Source organism: Gigantopelta aegis, chromosome 9 (genome assembly GCF_016097555.1).
Source record: "Gigantopelta aegis isolate Gae_Host chromosome 9, Gae_host_genome, whole genome shotgun sequence".
NCBI lineage: Eukaryota > Metazoa > Mollusca > Gastropoda > Neomphalida > Peltospiridae > Gigantopelta > Gigantopelta aegis.
Window position 1 is genome coordinate 23,794,345 of NC_054707.1, and position 27,500 is coordinate 23,821,844.

Genomic DNA, 27,500 nt, shown 5'->3' on the forward strand with positions numbered 1-27,500 from the left:
TTTTTAGTTCAGCATCCCAAAGACCAAACAGTACATACGGTTTTTATAACACCAGTTGCGGGGATTGATCCTGGAGCGATAAGTGTCTATAAACGAGAGTTGGAGACACTACAAAAGTCGTTTTAAAAAAATGTCAGGTTTTCAGAAAATTAATTAAGATTCCAAGAGGGTATGCACTATTACACCTTTAATAGTCGCTGCCAGTATCAATTCACCATACAACTTTAATAGTCGCTGCCAGTATCAGTTTACCATACAACTTTAATAGTCGCTGCCAGTATCAATTCACCATACAACTTCAATAGTCGCTGCCAGTATCAATTCACCATACAACTTTAATAGTCGCTGCCAGTATCAATTCACCATACAACTTTAATAGTCACTACCACTATCAATTTACCATACAACTTTAATAGTCGCTGCCAGTATCAATTCACCATACAACTTTAATAGTCACTGCCACTATCAGTTGACCATACAACTTTAATAGTCGCTGCCAGTATTAGTTGACCATACAACTTTAATAGTCACTGCCAGCATCAATTTACCATACACCATTAATAGTCGCTGCCAGTATCAATTCACAATACTACTTTAATAGTCGCTGCCAGCATCAATTTACCATACAACTTTAATAGTCGCTACCAGTATCAAATTACCATACAACTTTAATAGTCGCTACCAGTATCAAATTACCATACAGCTTTAATAGTCGCTGCCAGCATCAATTTACCATACAACTTTAATAGTCGCTGCCAGTATCAATTCACCATACAACTTTAATAGTCGCTGCCAGTATCAGTTGACCATACAACTTTAATAGTCGCTGCCAGTATCAGTTGACCATACAACTTTAATAGTCGCTGCCAGCATCAATTTACCATACACCTTTAATAGTCGCTGCCAGTAACAATTCACCATACAACTTTAATAGCCGCTGCCAGCATCAATTTACCATAAAACTTTAATAGTCGCTGCCAGTATCAATTCACCATACAACTTTAATGGTCGCTGACAGGATCAATATACCATACAACTTTAATAGTCGCTACCAGTATCAAATTACCATACAACTTTAATAGTCGCTGCCAGCATCAATTTACCATACAACTTTAATAGTCGCTACCAGTATCAATTCACCATTCAACTTTAATAGTAGCTACCAGTATCAATTTACCACACAACTTTAATAGTCGCTGCCAGTATCAATTCACCATACACCTTTAATAGTCGCTGCCAGTATTAATTCACCATACACCTTTAATAGTCGCTGCCAGTATCAATTCACCATACACCTTTAATAGTCGCTGCCAGCATCAATTTACCATACAACTTTAATAGTCGCTGCCAGTATCAATTTTCCATACAACTGTAACAGTCGCTACCAGCATCAATTTACCATACAACTTCAATAGTCGCTACCAGTATCAATTCACCATACAACTTTAATAGTCGCTACCAGTATCAAATTACCATACAACTTTAATAGTCGGTACCAGTATCAATTCACCATATAACTTTAATAGTCGCTACTAGTATCAATTCACCATACAACTTTAATAGTCGCTACCAGTATCAAATTGCCATACAACTTTAATAGTCACTGCCAGCATCAATTTACCATACAACTGTAATAGTCGCTACTAGCATCAATTTACCATACAACTGTAATAGTTGCTACCAGTATCAATTCACCATTCAACTTTAATAGTAGCTACCAGAATCAATTTATCATACACCTTTAATAGTCACTGCCAGTATCAATTCACCATACAACTGTAATAGTCGCTGCCAGTATCAATTCACAATAAAACTTCAATAGTCTCTACCAGTATCAATTCATCATACAACTTTAATAGTCGCTGCCAGCATCAATTTACCATACAACTTTAATAGTCGCTACCAGTATCAATTCACCATACAACTTTAATAGTCGCTACAAGTATCAATTCACCATTCAACTTTAATAGTCGCTACCAGTATCAACTTACCATACAACTGTAATAGTCGCTGCAAGTATCAATTCACCATACAACTTTAATAGTCGCTGCCAGTATCAATTTACCATACAACTTTAATAGTCGCTGCTAGTATCAATTCACCATACACCTTTGATAGTAGCTACCAGTATTAATTTACCATACACCTTTAATAGTAGCTGCCAGCATCAATTCACCATACACCTTTAATAGTCGCTGCCAGTATCAATTCACAATGCAACTTTAATAGTCTCTACCAGTATCAATTCATCATACAACTTTAATAGTCGCTGCCAGCATCAATTTACCGTACAACTTTAATAGTCGCTGCCAGCATCAATTTACCGTACAACTTTAATAGTCGCTGCCAGTATCAATTTACCATACAACTTTAATAGTCGCTGCCAGCATCAATTTACCATACAACTTTAATAGTCGCTACCAGTATCAATTTACCATACACCTTTAATAGTCTCTGCCAGTATCAATTTACCATAGGCGCTGCCAGTATCAATTCACCATACACCTTTAATAGTCGCTGGCAGTATTAATTTACCATAGTCGCTGCCAGTATCAATTTACCGTACAAGTGTGGGAAATGCTCGAATGTACCTTTACTTGTACTTCACCCAAAATAAATAAAATAATAATGGACCGACGCAATTATTTATGTCTTAACGACAATTTGTTTCTTCGATTCTTTATTTTGCATTGACCAGAGAGCACGATAACGAAGTGTGACATGCGGCCGGCGGCCGTAAATGACGGGTATGAAGATTATTTAGTCGATAGCAATTTTGTTTTGTAACATCTGATATATAACCAATACCGAAGACGTGAAAGGTCATTATTACCTCTGCGTACGTACACGTATGAAAGGTTGCATAACACCGACAACAAATCAGATTTCTAAAAGAATGACTGGGCGGCCGATTGAGGCTTTCATGACCAGCATGACCAATGTGAGATGACAATGTCCGGATTGAACTGGATACACAATTTGCCAATCTGTAACCGCGTCAAAAATGAAGAGATTTCCAATACGGTGACATCCCACTTGCCTCCCCTTGCTTCCTGTATTAATTATCGCAAAGCCCCGGTTCCACCTTGAACGTCACTGACTAAGGAGTATTTCAGCGGCAGTTCTCAAATCACTTAATGTGTCGACATTTCTGATTGGTTCTCTCACGTCCGGGTTTTAGAGCGCACCCCCACCGTTGCCTGGGTATTGCGTGTCGTTTGGGAGAATATAAAAAGGGTGACGACTATTTAAATTGTCCACTAGAATTAAAACCAGCAGCAACAGGATTAGGATCTCTCCACAGAAAGGTAAGCCCGTGTTTATAGTTCGTTTGTGTTACAATCTTGAATCATTGAATGTTGGTTCCTTTTAGCCAGTTTGACGCCCTGTGGAATATATGTTTTGTTTCCTGCCGGTCAAAAAGTGGGATTTTATTTGGTTCACTGAATTTAATAACCAATAGTGCATTTTAAGGTACCAAATTACCAGTAGCAAATGTATTGTAGTATTATACATTTATACCTAAGGTATTGTAGTTTTCTCTGATTGCTGCCATTGAAAAAAAAAAAAAAAAAAAAAAAAAAAAAAAGGAAAAAACACCAGAAAAAAATGCTTCGAGCAACCAATATCTTAATATCGGCGTTGTTTTACATTTCGGATCGAAATCTGTGCATGGTTATGTTTACAGAAGTGATTAGTTTGTAACGTTGCAGATTTGTTATGCCAAAGTAATTGAATTGAGTATTACATCAAGGGATATGAGGAGAATATAATTCTGTTTTGCGGACACCCTAACGAATGTTTAACTATGGCTGGAAACGGGTTCCCGGTGCACTCATTCGTTTTTATCTTGAAGCGCATCAAACAGTTAAATGAACGTTTTGGGGGGGATTTTTGTTGTCTGGCTGAGCTTGGTCTTGTATGAAGCAATTGATCTGTTAGAAGCACTTTATGATTTTTTTATAGATATGACAGCACATGCAATAGCGTTTAAAATACTGATCTAGGTGTACTGGTTAGACCGAGAAACACGAGTAATTACGCTGCATATCAATCACCAGACGTTATATGGTATCGTTTTACAATTGAATTAGACACAGATCCGTCAGCATTTAATAATATCCATATGATCCACCACTCCTTATATTGTAGCGTCCAACCACATAATTAGATACACACATCGGTGTTCAACAGACTTGCTTTGTTCCACCAGACGTCATATGATAGTGCTCTACCTATGTTCCCATTGGTGTTCAGTAATTGTCCTTTGGCCCAACAAACGTCATCTCGTAGTCGTTTACCACTGAACTAGATGCTGAACCAACGGTGTTAGTAAAGAATCCCTATGGCCCGCAACACACGTTATTTGATAGAAAGAAAGAAAGAAATGTTTTATTTAACGACGCACTCAACACATTTTATTTACGGTTATATGGCGTCAGACATATGGTTAAGGACCACACAGATTTTGAGAGGAAACCCGCTGTCGCCACTACATGGGCTACTCTTTCCGATTAGCAGCAAGGGATCTTTTATTTGCGCTTCCCGCAGGCAGGATAGCACAAACCATGGCCTTTGTTGAACCAGTTATAGATCACTGGTCGGTGCAAGTGGTTTACACCTACCCATTGAGCCTTGCGGAACACTCACTCAGGGTTTGGAGTCGGTATCTGGATTAAAAATCCCATGCTTCGACTGGGATCCGAACCCAGTACCTACCAGCCTGTAGACCGATGGCCTAACCACGACGCCACCGAGGCCGTCTGTTGGAAAGATAAAATATAAATGGAAAATTGTAGCGGATTTTCTCTGAAGATTATGTATCGCAGTTTCCAAATGTCTGACATCCAATAGTCGATGAGTAATTCATCAGTGCGCTCTAGTGGTGTCCTTAACCAACGCGGACTTTAACTTTGGTCTAAATTGTGAGCGTACAAATCTGCTGCGGGGCTATTTCTCGTTCCAGCCATTACACCATGACTGGTATATATACTTCCGTGGTATTTGCTATGTTGTCTGTGGGATGGTGCATATAAAAGATCCCTTGCTACTAATAGAAAAAATGTAGTGGGTTTTCTCTGATGACTACGAGTCGGTGGGCCCATTGAGCTATTTCTCGCAGCAGCCAGTGCACCACGACTGGTATATCAAATATCGTGGTATGTGTTATCCTGTCTATGGGATGGTGAATATAAAAGATCCCTTGCTACTAATGGAAACATAGTGGGTTTTCTCTGATGACTATTAGTCAGAATTACCAAATGTTTGACATCCAATAGCCGATGATTAATAAATCAATGTGTTCTAGTGGTGTCGTTAAACAAAACAAACTTTAACTTTCCATAGTGAAGAGTGTGCATATACAATCGTGAAGCACTAGTAATATGTAGGTTAGGTTCCAATGGCTGGTACATCAAACTCTGTGGTATATACTCTCATATATATGTGAAAGTTCCTATCAAAGATCTTTTGCAATAGCAATGGCTGTGGTATGCGATGTACATAATAGATCTTGCAGCTAATTGGTAAGACTACCCTAGCTGGTGTGCTAGCTCGGGTGTCCTGTAATCTCATGTGTTTAAGAATAGCATGTACTCTATGTAACAAACCAGGGGCGGATCTAAGAGGGTGGGGGAAGCGACAGTTATATATATATATATATATATATATATATATATATATATATATATATATATATATATATATATATATATATATATATATATATATATATTTGTTTCATTTCTAAAGATGGAGAATCCGAGGAATCCTTCAGAATCCCGTCATTAGCCCCTCCCCAACCACCAAACTGTATTTTCTGGATCCGCCACTGCAGATTGTCAATTGGTTGCCAAGTAAAATACAGTCATTTGTCTTTCGGAGTTCTGACGCCAGATATTCGTTTCATGTTTGCCCATAGCTTTAAAGTTCCATATTAGTAATTAGCGCAAACGCTACAAGAAGAAATCGAATACCCCAATATCCGAAACCCGCTGCATTTCAAATAGGTGTCGGGTTTCTTCTTGAAGCGTCTGTGCTAGTCAGAAATATATAAGTCTAATGTTATAAGTGAACTCCAAAACAGTCAAATTAAAGTTCTGTTCCATCAGATTTTTTAGAAACAACGAGTATTTTAGACACAGTATTAATAATTAACCACTCTTTGGTCGTCGGAAAAATCTTAAATTGTCAATTTTTAACACTCTTGCCGTAAAGTAACATATAGACAGAATACGGTTAGAGGATACTCGAGCTACTGAGATGCATGCCCAAGACTGCGTGCATGAACCTTGCCTGAACAGGAATATACTTTTACTCCGACACAGTACAAATTGCACTTCTGGATATATGTTATACCGAACGCAGCGATATTACAGAATTAGGATTACTTAAAACTTCAAACACGTAGGCGACAAAAAATCTCAGCATTATAAAAACAAATCAACAACTAATTTCCGGTAAGTTTATAAAAGGTTGCTTTTAAAATGACAAAATCACACCTTTTTTTTTTACTTTTCTTTAAAAGTTGATGTACATGCAATTAAGATTTTGTTGCAAGGGCGGTCAGCCTTAAAATATTTTTTACTACACAAGGACAAAATCACTGTATCCGTTAAAATTATGTTTTTGTATAAGAAAATGTCCAAGGAGCGGAGTGTAAAACAAAATTACCGTAGAAGCTGCAATAAGTTGTATAGCAACCACGTGCTAGTGAAACGCATTTAGATGTAACGGATTAATGATGAAGTAGACCGAACATGTTATGAAATAACCACCACCACAAATTGCAACATGAAGAAGGAAGGAAATGTTTTATTTAACGACGCACTCAACACATTTTATTTACGGTTATATGGCGTTGGACATATGGTGAAGGACCACACAGATATTGAGAGAGGAAACCCACTGTCACCACTTCATGGGCTACTCTTTTCGATTAGCAGCAAGGGGTCTTTAATGTGCACCAACCCACAGACAGGTTAACACATACTACGGCGTTTGATATACCAATCGTGGTGCACTAGCTGGGGCGAGAAATAGCCCAGTGGGCCCACCGACGGGGATCGATCCCAGACCGACCGCGCATCAAGCGAACGCTTTACCACTGGCCTACCTCACGCCCCCAAATTGCAACAGAAGTAATTTCTTCACCATTCATCTCAAAGGCCCACAAAGAAATGTGTAAAACGTTGTTCAAAATTAAAACAGTGGAACAGTCTAATTTACAAAAATCCAATAGGGGCGGCACAATATTAGTCATTACGTAATTTTATCAAATGTTCATATATAATGAAGTTAATTTAAATGTTTAAATATGTTAATATATGGAGTATAAAATATTAAAAGTATAGAAAGAACTTGTGATAGCGCAGTTAATTGTTATACTAGCAGACTTGCCATTGGTGATAAATGTGACAGTGTTTGTTGTCAAAAACAAATGTCATCATGGCAATAATTGTGCATACATGTGTATGCATCCAGCACTACCGTGTCAAGTACTCTTGTACTTCAAAAAGGTTTGTGTACCTACGAAACTAAGTACTACAATTTTGTGGGTAAACTATGGGTAATGTAATAACATCCCTTTGGGGAAAGTGTTGTAGTATTCATATTATGGGTCATAATTTATTGACATGTTGCATATGTTAGCCACATATGATAACATGTCGCCATGTGGGATTTTCTATTTGGCATAGTACAACCTAGATACGAAATGCACTATGCTAAATACTACTAGGACTGCTAGTAGTATGCTACTCTGATTCATGCATTCATTCATTCATTCATTCATTCCAACATGTATTGAGAAGGAGAGAGAGAGAGAGAGAGAGAGAGAGAGAGAGAGAGAGAGAGAGAGAGAGAGAGAGAGAGAGAGAGAGAGAGAGAGAGAGAGACGTCCGTGTAGTGGTGAACTCATCAATGAGCCGTAACAAACTTGGTATGTGACGAAGCCGGATCTGGGGTGCGAACCCAATACCTACCATTCACATCGAAGGATCTTTTACATGCACAGCCATGCGGCCATAGCATTCATTCCATGCACTAGCGATGGAATACTATCTAAAATGAGAAGTCATCTAATTTTGATAGCCAGACCATGAAGTAGAACTAGAACGGCGTAAACCCATGGATCTACTCTATCATTTCTACTTTGCCCTAAGGGGTGTTTTTGATGGACTTTCTAACAGAGGACAGCAGATACAATGCCTTTTGATAAACAGATACAGTTGGAGTGGGATAAATATACTTGGTCTACTAAGGGTGGATAGATTCTGGGATCTGCTAAGCTGCTGAGAGCTCACCCTGTTGTCCACGGCTGTTAAAATTTATTACTGCTGTCGGAGAGTCTGCGATGTTTAGCGGCAAATGCAGAACACATGAAGTCTGAGACAAACACGATACTACACCTTCAGAAAATAATATGGAATTATTATAGTTTCACTCTGGAAATAGCGTAGTCTCACTCTGGCAATATTATATTCTCACTCGGGCAATGTTATAGTCTCACTCGGGCAGTGTTATAGTCTCACTCGGGCAATGTTATAGTCTCACTCGGGCAGTGTTATAGTCTCACTCTGGCAATATTATATTCTCACTCGGGCAATGTTATAGTCTCACTCGGGCAGTGTTATAGTCTCACTCTGGCAGTGTTATAGTCTCACTCGGGTAGTGTTATAGTCTCACTCTGGCAGTGTTATAGTCTCACTCTGGTAGTGTTATAGTCTCACTCTGGCAATATTATATTCTCACTCGGGCAATGTTATAGTCTCACTCGGGCAGTGTTATAGTCTCACTCGGGCAGTGTTATAGTCTCACTCTGGCAATATTATATTCTCACTCGGGCAATGTTATAGTCTCACTCGGGCAGTGTTATAGTCTCACTCGGGCAGTGTTATAGTCTCACTCTGGCAATATTATATTCTCACTCGGGCAATGTTATAGTCTCACTCGGGCAGTGTTATAGTCTCACTCTGGCAGTGTTATAGTCTCACTCTGGCAATATTATATTCTCACTCGGGCAATGTTATAGTCTCACTCGGGCAGTGTTATAGTCTCACTCGGGCAGTGTTATAGTCTCACTCTGGCAATATTATATTCTCACTCGGGCAATGTTATAGTCTCACTCGGGCAGTGTTATAGTCTCACTCTGGCAGTGTTATAGTCTCACTCTGGCAGTGTTATAGTCTCACTCGGGCAGTGTTATAGTCTCACTCTGGCAGTGTTATAGTCTCACTCTGGCAATATTATATTCTCACTCGGGCAATGTTATAGTCTCACTCGGGCAGTGTTATAGTCTCACTCTGGCAGTGTTATAGTCTCACTCGGGTAGTGTTATAGTCTCACTCTGGCAGTGTTATAGTCTCACTCTGGCAGTGTTATAGTCTCACTCTGGCAGTGTTATAGTCTCACTCGGGCAGTGTTATAGTCTCACTCTGGCAGTGTTATAGTCTCACTCTGGCAGTGTTATAGTCTCACTCGGGTAGTGTTATAGTCTCACTCGGGCAGTGTTATAGTCTCACTCGGGTAGTGTTATAGTCTCACTCTGGCAGTGTTATAGTCTCACTCGGGTAGTGTTATAGTCTCACTCTGGCAGTGTTATAGTCTCACTCTGGCAATATTCTAGTCTCACTCTGGCAATATTCTAGTCTCACTCTGTAATATTCTAGTCTAGTCTCACTCTGGCAATATTCTAGTCTCACTCTGGCAATATTCTAGTCTCATTCTGTAATATTATAGTGTCACTCCGGTAAGATTGTAATCTCACTCTGGCAATATTATAGTCTCACTCTGGCAATATTATAGTCTCACTCTGGTAATATTCTAGTCTCACTCTGGCAATATTAGTCTCACTCTGGTAATATTGTAGTTTCATTCTGGCGATATTGTAGTCTCATTCTGACGATATTATAGTCTCATTCTGGCGATATTGTAGTCTTATTCTGGCGTTATTGTAGTCTCATTCTGGCGATATTGTAGTATCACTCTGAGGATATTGTAGTCTCATTCTGACGATATTGTAGTCTCACTCTGACAATATTGTAGTCTTATTCTGGCGATATTATAGTCTCATTCTGGCGATATTGTAGTATCACTCTGACAATATTGTAGTCTCATTCTGACGATATTATAGTCTCATTCTGGCGATATTGTAGTATCACTCTGACAGTATTGTAGTCTTATTCTGGCGATATTGTAGTCTCATTCTGACGATATTGTAGTCTCATTCTGACGATATTGTAGTATCACTCTGACAATATTGTAGTCTTATTCTGGCGATATTGTAGTCTCATTCTGGCGATATTGTAGTATCACTCTGAGGATATTGTAGTATCACTCTGACAATATTGTTGTCTTATTCTGGCGATACTGTAGTCTTATTCTGGCGATATTGTAGTATCACTCTGACGATATTGTAGTCTTATTCTGGCGATATTGTAGTATCACTCTGACAATATTGTAGTCTTATTCTGGCGATATTGTAGTCTCATTCTGACGATATTATAGTCTCATTCTGGCGATATTTTAGTATCACTCTGACAGTATTGTAGTCTCATTCTGGCGATATCGCAGAACAGCCCAAGCAGGTTTATTCGACGGTAATCAGTAGTATATTCAAAATCACGTGCGTCACTTTATGAACGGAATTCGATATTCGTGTCTGTGGTACAAGACTTCATATGAAATTATCTCCCATTTTGAGACCTGATTAAACACAGGCTGCCAGGTAAACCACGGGTTGTCAGGTGATACGTCCGTTCATTTGATTGAATCAGACGTTTTTGTAGACCGGTCAATTTGGGTCAATTTGGGTCAGTTTGGGTCAATTTGTTTTTCCGTACGCAGACGACACAACGCCATTTTGATCACCCGATTTGAGATGTAATGAGGTCCGGCTGAAAAAAGAAAGCCCCTTTGTTTGCAGTTGTGCTAAATAATACCTCCGTATTTCCAACCCCGTCGGTGGACCCACCGGGCTATTCCTCGTTCCAGCCAGTGCTCCACAACTGGTGTAACAAAGGCCGTGGTATGTACTATCCTGTTTGTGGGATGGCGCATATAAAAGATCCCTTGCTGCTAATCGAAAAGAGTAGCTCATGAAGTGGCGATAGCGGGTTTCCTTTCTCAATACCTGTGTCGTCCTTAACCATATGTCTGACACCATAAAACCGTAAATAAAATGTGTTGAGTGCGTCGTTAAATAAAACATTTCCTTCAGTGTTTCCAAGCATGTCGATTTATAGTCAGACCAGGGCCCGTGCTTATAAAACTTAAAGTCTAGACTTTAACGTAATGCTATTTGAATGGCGTTACCATGACGTTAAAGTCTGGACTTTATTAAAGTCTAGACTTTATGGTTTATAAGCACGGGGCCAGTAAGAACCTGGGTGAGATGAAGCTGGGGAGGGAACTTTACCCCCCACCCATCCAATTTAAGGCCCCAAAACTAACCTTTTTTAAATTATAGATATGAACCCAAAAATGTGCCTATTTTCATTTGAGACGCATTCTACACCGCTATACATTTGTAGAGAAGATAATGATGACATCAATGATGACGTCAATGATGACGTCAAGGCGCTTAATAGGTTACACACTTAACGCGTAACGGGCTGCTATGGGTTACGCATCCCAGGAAATATTTGGTCATCTTGTATGACAATGTATAATGATGCTTTCAACCAATGGCATGAGGATTAAATCACAACTATACTTCCATCAAAGCAAATCTTTTCCATTCCATCCTGAACTTATTTTATGTATGAGAAACATTATTTTATTCTAAATTTTAAATATACTTACCTGTTGTATTTTTTATTTTGCATAATTCTTTGCTCTGTCTTCTAATATACGTTTCGATTTTTTAAATTATAGTTGTACTGATCATCAGTTTAACTATAAATTTATATACGTACATGTATTTCACTCCAAAACCAGTGACTGAGTCCAGGACGGATTTTTTTTTCTGCTTGATGGTGTTCTTTTATTTGATGTAGGGAAGAATTGGACAATATGGCACCAAGATAAGGGTAGACAACAGGTCGTAAAAGTTCATCAAGCAGGTGATCATATGGTGCTAACTGGAATATTAATATTCACTTCGCACCATTCCTACAAAAGGTTCACCAAGAAACTAAACATGTGGTGCTAACTGGAATATTAAGTTTGCCACCTCACCCATCGTTCAAAAGTTTCATCAAGAAATTAAATAGGAGGTGCTAACTGGAATATTAATTTTGCCGCCGCACCAGTCCTACAAAAGGTTCACTTAGAACTAACTGGTGCTAACTGGAATATTAAGCTTGCCACCTCACCCATCGTTCAAATGTTTCATCAAGAAATTAAATAGGAGATGCTAACTGGAATATTAATTTTGCCGCCGCACCAATTCTACAAAAGGTTCACCTAGAAAGTAAAGATGAGGTGCTAACTGGAATATTAATTTTTACTTAGCACCAGTCCTACAAAAGGTTCACCTGGAAAGTATGTGGTGCTAAGTGCAATATTAATATTTTCGCTGCACCAATTCTCAACTGTTAATGTTGAAGCATTATGACCTGAATGAAAGTTAGCCGAACATTCTTTTTTCTTTTGTAGTTGTTGTGTTTGTGCGTGCGTTCGTGTATATGAAAGAAAGAAAGAAATGTTTTATTTGACGTAGCACATCGAGCGAGCGCCTTACTACTGGTCTTCGTGTTTAAAGGTCTGTGATGGTGTTTATATGTGCGGCGGTTGTTTTTTTGTTTTGTGTTTATGAGTCACTGATGGTGTTTATATGTGCGGCGGTTGTTTTTTTGTTTTGTGTTTATAGGTCTGTGATGGTGTTTATATGTGCGGCGGTTGTTTTTTTGTTTTGTGTTTATGAGTCACTGATGGTGTTTATATGTGCGGCGGTTTCTTTTGTGTGTGTTTGTGTTTATAGGTCAGTGATGGTGTTTATATGTGCGGCGGTTGTTTTTTTGTTTTGTGTTTATAGGTCAGTGATGGTGTTTATATGTGCGGCGGTTGTTTTTTTGTTTTGTGTTTATAGGTCTGTGATGGTGTTTATATGTGCGGCGGTTGTTTTTTTGTTTTGTGTTTATAGGTCAGTGATGGTGTTTATATGTGCGGCGGTTGTTTTTTTGTTTTGTGTTTATGAGTCACTGATGGTGTTTATATGTGCGGCGGTTTCTTTTGTGTGTGTTTGTGTTTATAGGTCAGTGATGGTGTTTATATGTGCGGCGGTTGTTTTTTTGTTTTGTCTTTATGAGTCAGTGATGGTGTTTATATGTGCGGCGGTTGTTTTTTTTGTGTTTGTGTATGCATATTACTGGCAGACCAGGGGGTCAAAAGGGCCCGTTTGAAGTGCATTTTTAATTATTTGTTTTTCTAAATTAATATACAATACACAACACTGAACTGTGTGTAATTGAGGAAAACATTTGTTTTGTTTAACGACTCAACTAGAGCACATTGATTACTTACTTAATCATTGGCTATGGGATGTCAAACATTTGATCATTCTGACTCGTAGGCATCAGAGGAAACCCGCTAAAAACAAATTCCATTAGCAGCAAGGGATCTTTTATATGCACTTTCACACCGACAGGAAAGCACATACCACGGTCTTTGACCAGTTGTGGTGCACTGGTTGTCACGACGTAATTGTGGAATTCTTATGACTAATAATCAGCGTCTGTTACGAGAACGCGTTGCAATCGACCACGAATACTGACTCATTTCACTTCAAGTGAAAATATTTACAACTTTGTACAAGGAATTCTCTGTGTTAGATAGACATCATTAACTGACTTTCGTGTAGGAAACCTGCCTGCGTGTCTCACGGTGTGTTATAAAGCTGCCAGTACTAAGGTGGGGTCGCCGATAATCGATAGGTTTGTACTCACGATTCGTCCTGTGTTTATAATCCATCCATCAAACTTGGCAGCACCACTTAAAACCTCACTGATTTAGGCAGATTAGAGGTCAGCAGAGGGAAAGAAAATTTTAATTAGCTTAACATTTTTGTTTTTCAGTTCAATTTTTTTTTTTGGGGGGGGGGGAGGGGGGTTACATTCAATTAAAGTTAAAGCACGCTGTCCTGGGAAGATACCTCAGCTTTCTGGCATGTCTGTCTTTGACATAGCTCGAATGAATGAATGAATGAATGAATGAATGAATGTTTAACAACACCCCAGCACGAAAAAGTACATCGGCTATTGGGTGTCAAACTATCGTAAACTATGGCAACAATAATGCGATGAGAAACATCAATATGAAAATTCAAAAGTTAAATAAAAACACAGTGTAAAGAACTGTGGGAAAATTACAAATATCGCAGATAGATAATATTAAAATTTAGAATAAAAGTCAGTATCACGTTAAATATTGTAATACAAGTTCTGGATGGAACAAAAAGGATTCCATCACATATCGGTGTCAAAAGATATATTTTCTAGTTTCTATCAGATGAGTACACTCCACGAAAATGTGGCGTACGTCAGAGTACACTAAACTGTCCTCACACTGAGGTGGAGGATCTTTCTTCAAGATAAATGAATGGGTCAAGTATGTATGACCGATGAGAGCCTGACACAAGACTATTTCATCCTTCCTGCACTGTCTATAGGAAGATTGCCACTCTCCCAAGACTGGCTTGATAGCATGAAGCTTGTTCGCAACTGCACCGTCCCAATCATGTTGCCAAGTCGAAAAGATAAATTGGTTGATACTATGTTTAAAATAAGTATGATGTACACCAACCCTGCTATGAGGCACATCCAATGCAGACTGAATCTGTCTTTTCATTACCCCTGATGCCAACATGGCTGGGCACCCAACAAAATACAATATCTTTATTGGCAATGGATAAAAAGACACACTTTCGTATCACCATCCCAATTAAGGGATGGTCCAGCTTCATATTGCGTAAAGCTTGGAGACACGAAAGTGAGTCGGTAAAAATAATCATTAATAAATCACTAAAGCACATTGATTTATTAATCATCTGCTATTGGATGTCAAACATTTTGGTAATTTTAACATATAGTCTTAGAGAGGAAACCCACTTCGTTTTTCCATTAGTATCAAGGGATTTTTTGTATGCACCATTCCACAGACAGGATAGCACATACCAAGGTTTTTGGTATACTAGTCGTGGTGCCATGGCTGGAACGAGAGATAGTCCAATAGGCCCATTAACGGGGATCGATCCTAGACCGACTGCGCATCAGCCGAACGCTTTAACTATGTTCCACCCTCAAGATTAATAGTAAAGAAAATTTAAGCAATACCTTTATGTTGAATTCTGCACCAGTGTCGAAATGTAACGAAACGAATATTTGTGTAAGGACACGTGTACAACATTTTGAACTATGGCTGTTTGGAAGGAAGAAAATGTTTTATTTAACGTCGCGCTTAACACATTTCATTTACGGTTATATGGCGTCGGACATATGGTTGAAGACCACACAGATATTGAGATATGAAACCCTCTGTCGTCACTTCATGGGCTACTCTTTTCGATTAGCAGCAAAGGATATTTTATATGGACCACCTCACAGACAGGATAGTACATACCACGGCCTTTGTTACACCAGTTGTGGAGCATTTGCTGGAACGAGAAATAGCCAAATGGGCATGGCTGTTTGGTGTCTAGCACACGCTTATTTAGACTCTTGGTCGACAGAGATTCAGCGATAGGTGTTCAGCTGCCGCCATGTAAAGCTTCTACCGATAATTTCATGTCATTTCAAGTTATTTTCGTGTTTATATCCAATTAAGGTTCAGGTACGCTGTCCTGGGCACACACCTCAGCTATCTTGGCTGTCTGTCCAGGACAGTGAGTTAGATGTTAGTGATTAGTGAGAGAAAAGAGGGTGTAGTGGTCTTACACCTACTCATTGAGTCGTTAAAGCTCGCTCTAGGTGGGAGCCGGTACCGGGCTGCGAACCCAGTACCTACCGGCCATGTGTCCGACCGCTTATCCACGACACCACCGAGGCTGGTTCCTACCGATAAAACAGCGGTCCAAAGACAGGACAATATATACCACGGCTTTTGATGTAGCACTAGTTGGGACGGAACAAAACCGAGTCGATCGAACGCCATCGATCCTAGGAACCATCCAAACTCAGGCGAGCGCTCTACCACTGAGTTACATCCGTCTACAGAACAAAACAGAACAGTATTATACCCAGGCCGTTAGGCAAAGGAATACGGGGAAGCATTAACAACAATGTTTTTACATGGCAAGATAGGACAGGGTTTACACGAGACTATTAAAGAATAAATAGTATAAGTATTTAATATAAAATTCTTATATATATATATATATATATATATATATATATATATATATATATATATATATATATATATTTCACACGCGCACACACACACGTAATATATATATATATATATATATATATATATATATATATATATATATATATATATATATTTAAAGGGACATTCCCGAGTTTGCTGCATTGTAAGATGTTTCCGACTAATAAAATATTTCTACGATTAAACTTACATATTAAATATATTTTCTTGTTTAGAATATCAGTGTCTGTATATTCAATGTGTTTCTGATCGTTTTAATATTTGCAAGAAGCCCAAACTGGATTCTGTCTTCAAATAATTTCGTACGTACGAAAAAATAATTTTTAGGAAATAAAATGAAATTTAACCTAGTACAAATATTAGAACGACCAGAAACACGTTTAATATACAGCCACTAATATTTTATGCAGAAAAATATATTTGAAATGTAATTACATTCGTTAAAAAGTCTCTGTTAGTCGATAACATTTTAAACATTGCAGCAAACTCAGGAATGCCCCTTTAAGAATATATATATATATATATATATATATATATATATATATATATATATATATATATATATATATATGTGTGTGTGTGTGTTTGTGTTTGTGTGTGTGTGCGTGTGTGTGTATATATATATATATGTGTGTGTGTGTGTGTGTGTGTGTGTGTGTGTGTAATATAAAAGCTTTTAAATATTTTGCTCGTGTCCAAATTTAAGCTGCAACGAAGGAAAGGTCGCGGATACTTGTTTGATGACAACGCAGCAAATTGTGAGCTACGGCTATTTGGCGTCAAACATATGCTTGTTTTAATATTCATTTAGTTATAGTCCGTCCTACAGGGAACGCCTTTTTTATGCTTTAGAAATGACTACGTGTTATTTATTTTCGAGAAAATTGTTTTCTAAATTGGACACAAAAATAGTATCATCTTGTTATTTCGAAAATACTTTAACTTTTCTTCTTACGTCAAGCAAAACTGAAATTATTTACACAAAAAACATGTTTGTAAGAGAATTGGACGTATTCTTTTTTTCTTTGTATCTTTTTTCTTCCTTTCTTTCTATCTTTCTTTAATTCATTTATATGGTTCATTCATTCTTTTTTTTAAATAATTTATTTAATAGCAAAGACTGTAGCCTGCTGGTCGAGACTGATTTTCTTTTATAGCATTTTATCTGAAACATTCTGGCATAAATCAAAGTGATACGGCAATCAATTCTTTGTTTCTGTACGCAGACGACACAACTCCATTTTTATCACCCACTTTGAGATGTAATAAGATCAGGCTGAATTAAAATAAAAAACTTTTGTTTATGTAGCAGTTGTGTCAAGTAAGCGGCAAATTCCATTATTCTGTAATCAAGGTAGGAAATGTTTTATTTAACGACGCACTCAACACATTTTATTTACGGTTATATGGCGTCGGACATATGGTTAAGGACCACACAGATATTGAGGGAGGCAAATTATTACAGGCATATTATAAACATCAACTAAATGTTCTTAACTTTATAAATACTTAGTAATAGGATATGACTTTACAGAACTACCGTATGAAATCTATTCCAGATTTGTATAAAAAGTGCATCAGAAGAATAAGATTGTCTTCACATAGCTTAGTGATATAATAATATTGATAGACGTAATGGAGTTTGCGTAGCTTAGTGATATAATAATATTGATAGACGTAATGGAGTTTGCGTATTTTGTCAACTTGCAGAGATTGCAGAAATTTATTATAGGGTGCATCCATCTATGTTCAAATTAATACAATTGCTAAGTACAAATAATACTGAAGATTTGTGAAAATTAGGTAAAGATCTATTGAAAGTATTAAAAAAACGTGAAACCTATGTCATTGATACTTAGAAAGAAAGAAAGAAAGAAAGAAATGTTTTATTTAACGACGCACTCAACACATTTGATTTACGGTTATATGGCGTCAGACATATGGTTAAGGACCACACAGATTTTGAGAGGAAACCCGCTGTCGCCACTACATGGGCTACTCTTCCGATTAGCAGCAAGGGATCTTTTAATTGCGCTTCCCACAGGCAGGATAGCACAAACCATGGCCTTTGTTGAACCAGTTATGGATCACTGGTCGGTGCAAGTGGTTTACACCTACCCATTGAGCCTTGCGGAGCACTCACTCGGGGTCTGGAGTCGGTATCTGGATTAAAAATCCCATGCCTCGACTGGGATCCGAACCCAGTACCTACCAGCCTGTAGACCGATGGCCTACCACGACGCCAACGAGGCCGGTTTGTTACTTAGAGACAAAGTCGAATTGTACGTGTTCTATTATATTCACCTTTTATTGTAATAATGCTATTTTTATTTGACACATTTCATTCGTTTTGCAGCATGTTATTTGTATTTATAACAGTCATTGCTCACAGTTGAGAATTGAAAATACGGACATTCAAACGGAGACCCGCAAATGGAATCTACTCTATATAGATTGTAGAAAGTGATTGTTACGGATTATGATTGTAGAAAGTGATTGTTACGGATTGTGATTGTAGAAAGTGATAGTTCGGATTATGATGGTAGGAAGTGATTGTTACGGATTATGATTGTAGAAAGTGATTGTTACAGAATATGATGTTAGAAAGTGATTGTTACAGAATATGATGGTAGAAAGAGACTGTTACGGATTACGATGGTAGAAAGTGACTGTTACGGATTACGATGGTAGAAAAGTGATTTTTACAGAATATGATGGTAGAAAGTGATTGTTACGGAATATGATGGTAGAAAGTGATTGTTGCGGATTACGATGGTAGAAAGTGATTGTTACAGAATATGATGATAGAAAGTGATTGTTATGGAATATGATGATAGAAAGTGACTGTTACGGATTACGATGGTAGAAAGTGATTGTTATGGATTACGATGGTAGAAAGTGATTGTTACAGAATATGATGGTAGAAAGTGATTGTTATGGAATATGATGGTAGAAAGTGATTATTACGAAATATGATGGTAGAAAGTGACTGTTACAGAATATGATGGTAGAAAGTGATTGTTATGGAATATGATGGTAGAAAGTGATTGTTATGGAATATGATGGTAGAAAGTGATTATTACGAAATATGATGGTAGAAAGTGACTGTTACAGAATATGATGGTAGAAAGTGATTGTTACGGAATATGATGGTAGAAAGTGATTGTTACAGAATATGATGGTAGAAAGTGATTGTTATGGAATATGATGGTAGAAAGTGATTGTTACGGAATATGATGGTAGAAAGTGATTGTTACAGAATATGATGGTAGAAAGTGATTGTTACGGAATATGCATTACAGATTACACATATAGTTTACGGAAAATGGAACTTGAGCCTAATACCTCTGTATTTTCAAGCACATCGATTTAAATTACAGACCTCGGTGGCTCAGTGGTTAAGCCATTGGACTACATGCTGGTAGGTACAGGGTTCGCAACCCGGTACCGGCTCCAACCCAGATCCATAAGGCTACTGCACCATCTTCTCTCTCACTAACCACTAACCAACTTACAACTAACCCACAGGCAGCCCAGGTAGCTGAGGTGTGTGCTCAGGACAGCGTGCTTGAACCTTGATTGGATATAAGCACGAAAATAAGTTGAAATAAAATGAAAATGATTTAAATTTATAACATCCGAGGGCCCGTCTCCACTATCATATAAGAAACGAAAATACATTATTTACACTCTAAGAGGCGGGACGTAGCCCAGTGGTAAAGCGCTCGCTTGATGCGTGGTCGGTCTGAGATCGATCCCCGTCTATGGCCCATTGGGTTATTTCTCGTTCCAGCCAGTGCTCCACGACTGGTATATCAAAGGCCGTGGTATGTGTTATCCTTATCCTGTCTGTGGGATGGTGCATATAAAATATCCCTCCCTACTAATGGAAAATGTTGCGGGTTTCCTCTCTAAGACTATTTGTCAAAATTACCAAATGTTTGACATCCTGTAGCCGATGATTAATAAATCAATGTGCTCTAGTTGTATCATTAAACCTTAAAAACCGGTTCTTCTGTTCCATCTTGTTATTAGTCGACTTACCCGGAAAGACATAAATGAAAGCTTAAGAAAATGAAAGCCTTGTTTCGCTAATTAAATGACAAACATTTTGCTGGAATATCGTTAATTGTGTGAATATGGTTAACAAGGGACTGACTGCCTTGTGTTTAATAATGCTTGATATGCACTAAACCCATCAAACCATGCAATAAAACAGATTTATTGTAAAATGACCATCTGCAAAATTATCAACGAACTTCCAATTTTAGTGCTACGAAATGGGTCAGCGTTGGGTCATTATTATATGGGTCACTAATTGGTCACTGATTACTTTGTTGGAATTGTTTATAGTGCAAGTAAAACCAATTTGTTTTAGAGTATTAGACAACGGTGCCATGGTTTAATGGAGTGCCATTCCTGGAGTCGTGTGCTGTAATGTTCAAATATTAATATGGCGACCTAGGCTTTTGAATATAGTTATATGCCATCCCACAGACAGGATAGCACATAGATATACTAGTCGTGGTACACTGGCTGGAACTAGAAATAGACCACTGGGCCCACCGATGGGGATCGATCCTAGACCGTTTGTTTGTTTGTTTTGTCTAACGACACCATTAGAGCAAATTGATTTATTACTCATCGGCTATTGTATGCCAAACATTTGGTGATTCTGAAATATAGTCTTAGAGAGGAAACCCGCTACATTTTTCCATTAGTAGTAAGGGATCTTTTATATGCACCATAGGCCTGGATAACACATACAACGGCCTTTGATATACCAGTCGTGGTGTACTGGCTGCAACGAGAAATAGCCCAATGGGCCCACCGACGGGATCGACCCAAGACCGACCGCGTACCATGCGAACGCTTTACCACTAGGTTACATCCCTCCCCTTATAGTATATAGTGAAAAGTAAGTTGAACAAAACTAGGGGCCTAATTCACAAAACTCTTGCAGTGCAATGCTAAAAGACTTGCAAAAGAGGATGCTTTGTTGTCTAGCAGAGCCTAAAAGACCTTTGTGAATTAGGCCCCAGACTTGCAACATAATACCCGTCATCACAATATAACGGTTTGTCTCAAGAAACGATTCAGGTCAAATGTATAATGGCCGGAAGCTTAACAGCGCAATTTGACCAAACTGTCCCGGTTGTTTAAAGGTCGAGAATCTCTGTCTATTGCTAGGCTCAGACTGTCCACTGTCACGACGAAAATGGACAACTCGACGGTTGCGTTGTAATTTCCCCCAATACCCGACTTATAACGGAATGGGTTATACGACGAGAATCATCGAGTTTTAAGAGCGCCCAGACTAACAACTGGACAGTCGTATAAAGTCGTGATAGCAGAAAGTTGGCCACCTTTTAGCTGGCAGTTGGTAGTCTGACCCTAACATTAAGAGTAACTGCTATTGGAAGTGAGTCTGGTAGGTACTGAGTTCGCGCCCCCGTACTGATTCCCTCTGAATGTGAGTTTTAACGGTTCGATGGGACGGTGTACACCGACATATCACTTAATAACGATAAACAGTTAACCGTTAACTCGCTGTCCTAGACAGAGCCCAGATAGTTGAGGTGTCACCGTGTGTGTGTGTGTGTGTGTGTGTGTGTGTGTATGTGTGTGTGCCCAGGACAGCGTACTTCAATCTTAACTGGATATAAGCATGCAAATAAATTAAACTCAAACGAAAGTCAAAAGTAAAAGTTTGTATTGTTTAACATCTATTGATGTGTAACTAATACATTTGGTATAAAATGTAATCGAAGTTCTGTTATGCATGGACACATTTACAAACACAAAACCTCCCCTAAAAATCATACCTCAACATACCTGATAATAAAAGTTAAAGTTTGTTTAACGACACCACTAGAGCATATAGATTCACTAATTATCGGCTGTTTGATGTCAAACATTTAATAATTATGACATATATTGTCTTTGAGAGGAAACCCGCTACATTTTTTTTCATTAGTAGGAAAACGGTGAGCGATCCTAGACCAACACTAGGTTACGTCCCGCTCCTCGAAAGTAAAGTTTGTTTTGTTTAACGACACCACTAGAGCACATCGATTAATTAATCATCGGTTATTGGATGTCAAACATTTGGTAATTCTGACTATTAGTCAACAGAGGAAACCTGCTACATGTTTTTCTAATGCAGCAAGGGATCTTTTATATGCACAGACAGGAAAACACATACCACGGCCTTTGTCTAGTTGTGGTGCACTGGTTGGAACGAGAAAAAACACAATCAGCTGAATGGATCCACCGAGGTGGTTCGATTCTGAGACACAAGCACCTCAAGCGAGCACTCAACTGACTAAGCTACCCCCCCCCCCCCCCACCCTCATCCCCGCCCAACGCCGCTCCTCGAATGCTGTAAGGTTGTAAACGCTGTATTAACGCTTTATCTCGATTCCCAAGTCTTGGAGTTATTGTTCACAGTTGTGACGTAATCATATTAGTTGTAACTCGCCACCTGAAGTCAATACGTGTTGATATACGCGCATGCCGTGTCTTGATTTCCAATGTTACCTTGTATGGACATAGCGAGCTGCCGTTTTGATTCTTGGCACGTGGATCATGTCTGATACTGAGGGGGGCGTAATCAAGTTGCCATTCATTTGCAGGTCAAGTACCAAGTTATTACTGTTTGTAGTCTTAATTTAACGACAATACGTTTACATCCAATTCATTTTAACTTGATGTTCGTCCCCTTTGGCCTGTCTCCAGAATGGTGTTAATGGTTAGTGTAAGTGAGAGAGAAGTCAATGTACTTGCAGCAAGCCTCCCAAAAGTTGCTGGGATGCGAACTCATTACCTATCAAACCCACTGACTTAACCACTCACCAGTTGAACGGAAGGAAGGAAATGGTTAATTTAACGACGCACTCAACACATTTTATTTACGGTTATATGGCGTCGGACATATAGTTAAGGACCACACAGATATTGAGGGAGGAAACCCGCTGTCGCCACTTCATGCGCTACTCTTTTTGATTAGCAGCAAGGAATCTATGCACCATCCCATAGACAGGATAGCACATACCACGGCCTTTGATGTAGCAGTCGTGGTGCACTGGCTGGAGCGTGAAATAGCCCAATGGGCCCACCGACGGGGATCGATCCCAAACCGACCGCGCATCAAGCGAGCGCTCTACCACTGGTCTATGTCCCGCCCCCATTTGAACGATTCTGTGTTTTACTCCGACCATTCGTGTGGTATTTGAGGTAATGTATACTAAGTATACTTATGATGTAAGCAAGCAGTGCTCCGTGATATTAACACATACACTGGACCGGCCCCGGTGGCGCAGTTAAGTAATCGGACTACAGACTGGTAGGTACAGGGTTCGCAGCCCGGTACCGGCTCCAACCTAGAGCGAGTTCTTAAGGGCTCAGTGGGTAGGTGTAAGACCACTACACCCTCTTCTCTCTCTTAACAACTAGCCAACTAACAACTAACCCACTGTCCTGGACAGACCAGATAGCCGAGGTGTGTGCCCAAGACAGCGTGCTCGAACCTTAATTTGATATAAGCACGAAAATAAGTTGACATGAAACATACACTGGAAGAACAGAATGTAAAATACCTCTATTATTAACACATGTATAAATTTAGTACATGAACAAAACATGTTAACTTTATTATATAGACTCACATTCTGTTTAAACTTTGTTTTATATATCCAAATAGTATATTTAATAATCGTGTTTGTTAAAACAAGTGTTGATTTTAATCACTGTTGGACCTTTTACAGAACTTGTACCGACTTTGAGGTAAATGTACATTATGTTTTATCAGTACATTCACACAAGAAGTAGAATTAATCGCCAGTACATCTTTCTTTTTCTTACCTTCGTTGGGCTCATTGGGCTATTTCTCGTTCCAGCCAGTGCTCCACGACTGGTATATCAAAGACCCTGGTGTGTGATATCCTGTCTGTGGAATGGTGCCAATGGCGGATCCAGAAAATCCATTAGGGGTGGGCAATGACATGAGGCGAAATGCCAAGAGAACTTTGGGGGAGGTTTGGAGGGGAATCGTAATTTTTTTTTTTTAAATATATAATAAAATATATAACTGTCGCAAATTCAGGGGGGCCCGGGCCCCTGTCCTCCCCCTTAGATCCGCCTCTGTGTGCATATAAAAGATCCCTTGCTTTTAATGGAAACATGTAGCGGGTTTCCTCTCTATATCCAATAACCGATGATTAAAAGTTCAATGTGCTCTAGTGGTGCCGTGAAACAAAACAACCTTTAACTAACTTTTTTCTTTATCTTTAAAAAAACAAAACAAACATTTATTGCAGATTCTACTATCTGTGGTAATCTATATATACTTGACCGGCCTCGGTGGCGTCGTGGTTAGGCCATCGGTCAACAGTCTGGTAGGTACTGGGTTCGGATCCCAGTCGAGGCATGGGATTTTTAAACCAGATACCGACTCCAAACCCTGAGTGAGTGCTCCGCAAGGCTCAATGGGTAGGTGTAAACCACTTACACCGACCAGTGATCCATAACTGGTTCAACAAAGGCCATGGTTTGTGCTATCCTGCCTGTGGGAAGCGCAAATAAAAGATCCCTTGCTGCTAGTCGGAAGAGTAGCCCATGTAGTGGCGACAGAGGGTTTCCTTTCAAAATCTGTGTGGTCCTTAACCATATGTCTGACGCCATATAACCGTAAATAAAATGTGTTGAGTGCGTCGTTAAATAAAACATTTCTTTCTTTTTATATATACTTAGCCTAACCCTAGTAACAAAACAACAGGACACGTGTTTAAATATATTTGTATGCATGTTCAGTTTTAAACAATGGCTTTAGACGATTTTTTTTTTGAAACTATTCTATCATTTATGCGGATATTGCAATAATATGTTTACACATTTTGTTATAACTATTGTCTATTGCTACTAAGCTGTTGTATACAAAAATTGTAAAGTCTAAAATATTCTTTTTAAAGAACTAATCAAAATTATACCCAGGTGATTTTCCAGTCTTATATATTAGTTATGAAAATCCATGTAATAAAAACAATAAAAATGTGTCAGACTGGAAAATCACTTGGGTATAATTTTGATTAGTATTTCTTCTTTTTTGTACATATTAAACTAACAGATCTAATTTAATAGCATTTTCATAAAATAATAAAATTTGTTTTGTTTAAAGACACTACTAGAGCACAATGTTTAATTAGCCATCGGCTATTGGAAGTTTGTTTTGTTTAACAACACCACTAGAGCACGTTGATTTATAGTCTTAGAGAGGAAACCCGCTACATTTTTTCCATTAGTAGCAAGGGATCCTTTATATGCACCATCCCACAGACAGGATAACACATACCACGGCCTTTGATATACCAGTAGTCGTGCACTAGCTGGATCGAGAAATAGCCCAATGGGCCTACCGACGGGGTGGGCTACTGGGTGCCATGTATACATTTTATAATTGTTCAAAGGAAACCCACTGAGGTATCAAAAACGATTGAAAATAACCACTACGATAAAAGAAGAAAAACTAAAATATTTTCACTTGCAAAATGGTATATGTATAAAGTTAAAACGTTTGTGTTATGTTTAACGACACCGCTAGAGCACATTGATTATTTATTATTCATCGACTAATGGATATCAAACATTTGGTAATTTGAACATATAATCTTAGAGAGGAAACCCGCTACATTTTTCCATTCGTAGGAAGGGATCTTTAATATGCACCATGCCACAGACAGGATAGCACATATCACGACCTTTGATATACCAGTCGTGGTGCACTGGCTAGAACGAGAAATAGATCCCAGACCGACCGCATATCAAGCGAGCGCTTTACCACTGAGCTATGTCCATCCCTTCATATATATATATATATATATATATATATATATATATATGTCGTAGTCTTAAAGGCATACTGTCACGGATTTAAGGACCTTATTTCTCTAAAAATGGATAATAAATAAAAATTACATTAATTGTTGGAAACCAAATCTAGCTATCGCATCACCTTAACTGAACCACGATGGAGTGAAATCCATGTCATCCCTCTCGTCAATTTTAGTTTTTGAATTATGTATCATTGCCATAATTCAATTATTTTTACAAAATGTCATTAATAAATGGAGTATGGTGGTTATGAAGATGGTTGAATAAAGTACATGTAAGGACAAATCAAATTATGTGTGTTTAGGAAATACTTTGTTAGACCATTAAATAGGTCGGTGGTCTGTGACAATATGCCTTTAACGATATTTTTATGATTGGTATATGAAACGTAGTACTAATCAGCTACTGACTAAGACTGGTTTTGTGTTTCTTTTCAGAACAATGAACAAACTACAGATGTCTGGATTTGCTCTATTGCTGTCAGTACTGTTAGCTGCCGTCACACAAGCTCATTACCTGCCATACTTCAACAGCAGGTACGCGTACTAGTTTCCAGTGGCGGATTCAGAAAATCCATTTTGGGGGGGGGGGGCAGTGACATGAGATGGAATGCTAAGGAGGAGGTTTGAAGGGAGATCGTAAAAAAATGAAAACTTATATATAATAAAATTATAACTATCGCAAAATTTAGTGTGGGGGGGGGGGGCGACAACGGGTTACCTCTCACAATCTGTGTGGTCCTTGGTCATGTGTCTGACGCCATGTAGCCGTGGGTAAAATGTGTTGAGTGCGTCATTAAATAAAACTTTTCTTTCTTTCCTTCTGTTGTTTCACTCATTCCAGTACGTACATATAGCTCCTGGCCTTATGGGAGGCTCTGACCGGCCTCGGTGGCGTCGTGGTAGGCCATCGGTCTATAGGCTGGTAGGTACTGGGTTCGGATCCCAGTCGAGGCATGGGATTTTTAATCCAGATACCGACTCAAAACCCTGAGTGAGTGTTCCGCAAGGCTCTATGGGTAGGTGTAAACCACTTGCACCTACCAGTGATCCATAACTGGTTCAACAAAGGCCATGGTTTGTGCTATCCTGCCTGTGGGAAGCGCAAATAAAAGATCCCTTGTTGCTAATCGGAAGAGTAGCCCATGTAGTGGCGACAGCGGGTTTCCTCTCAAAATCCTTAACCATATGTCTGACGCCATATAACCGTAAATAAAATGTGTTGAGTGCGTCGTTAAATAAAACATTTCTTTCTTTCTTTTTATGGGAGGCTGGAACTTGATCCTC

The 27,500-nt window shown here is 38.7% G+C and overlaps 1 protein-coding gene across 2 annotated transcripts in view; it reads left to right on the forward strand.

Moving 5' to 3' along the window:
* Positions 1 to 3,098: 3,098 nt before the first annotated feature.
* LOC121382127 overlaps positions 3,099 to 27,500 on the forward strand; it is a 41,833-nt gene continuing 17,431 nt past the window's right edge. The window contains exons 1-2 of one of the 2 annotated variants that reach the window (XM_041511633.1): positions 3,099 to 3,308; positions 26,652 to 26,750. In XM_041511633.1, coding sequence (XP_041367567.1) covers positions 26,656 to 26,750 — 95 coding nt within the window. In that variant the 5' untranslated portion in view covers positions 3,099 to 3,308; positions 26,652 to 26,655. The remainder of the gene's footprint in view (positions 3,309 to 26,651; positions 26,751 to 27,500) is intronic. The other variant, XM_041511632.1, reaches the window with a different exon arrangement.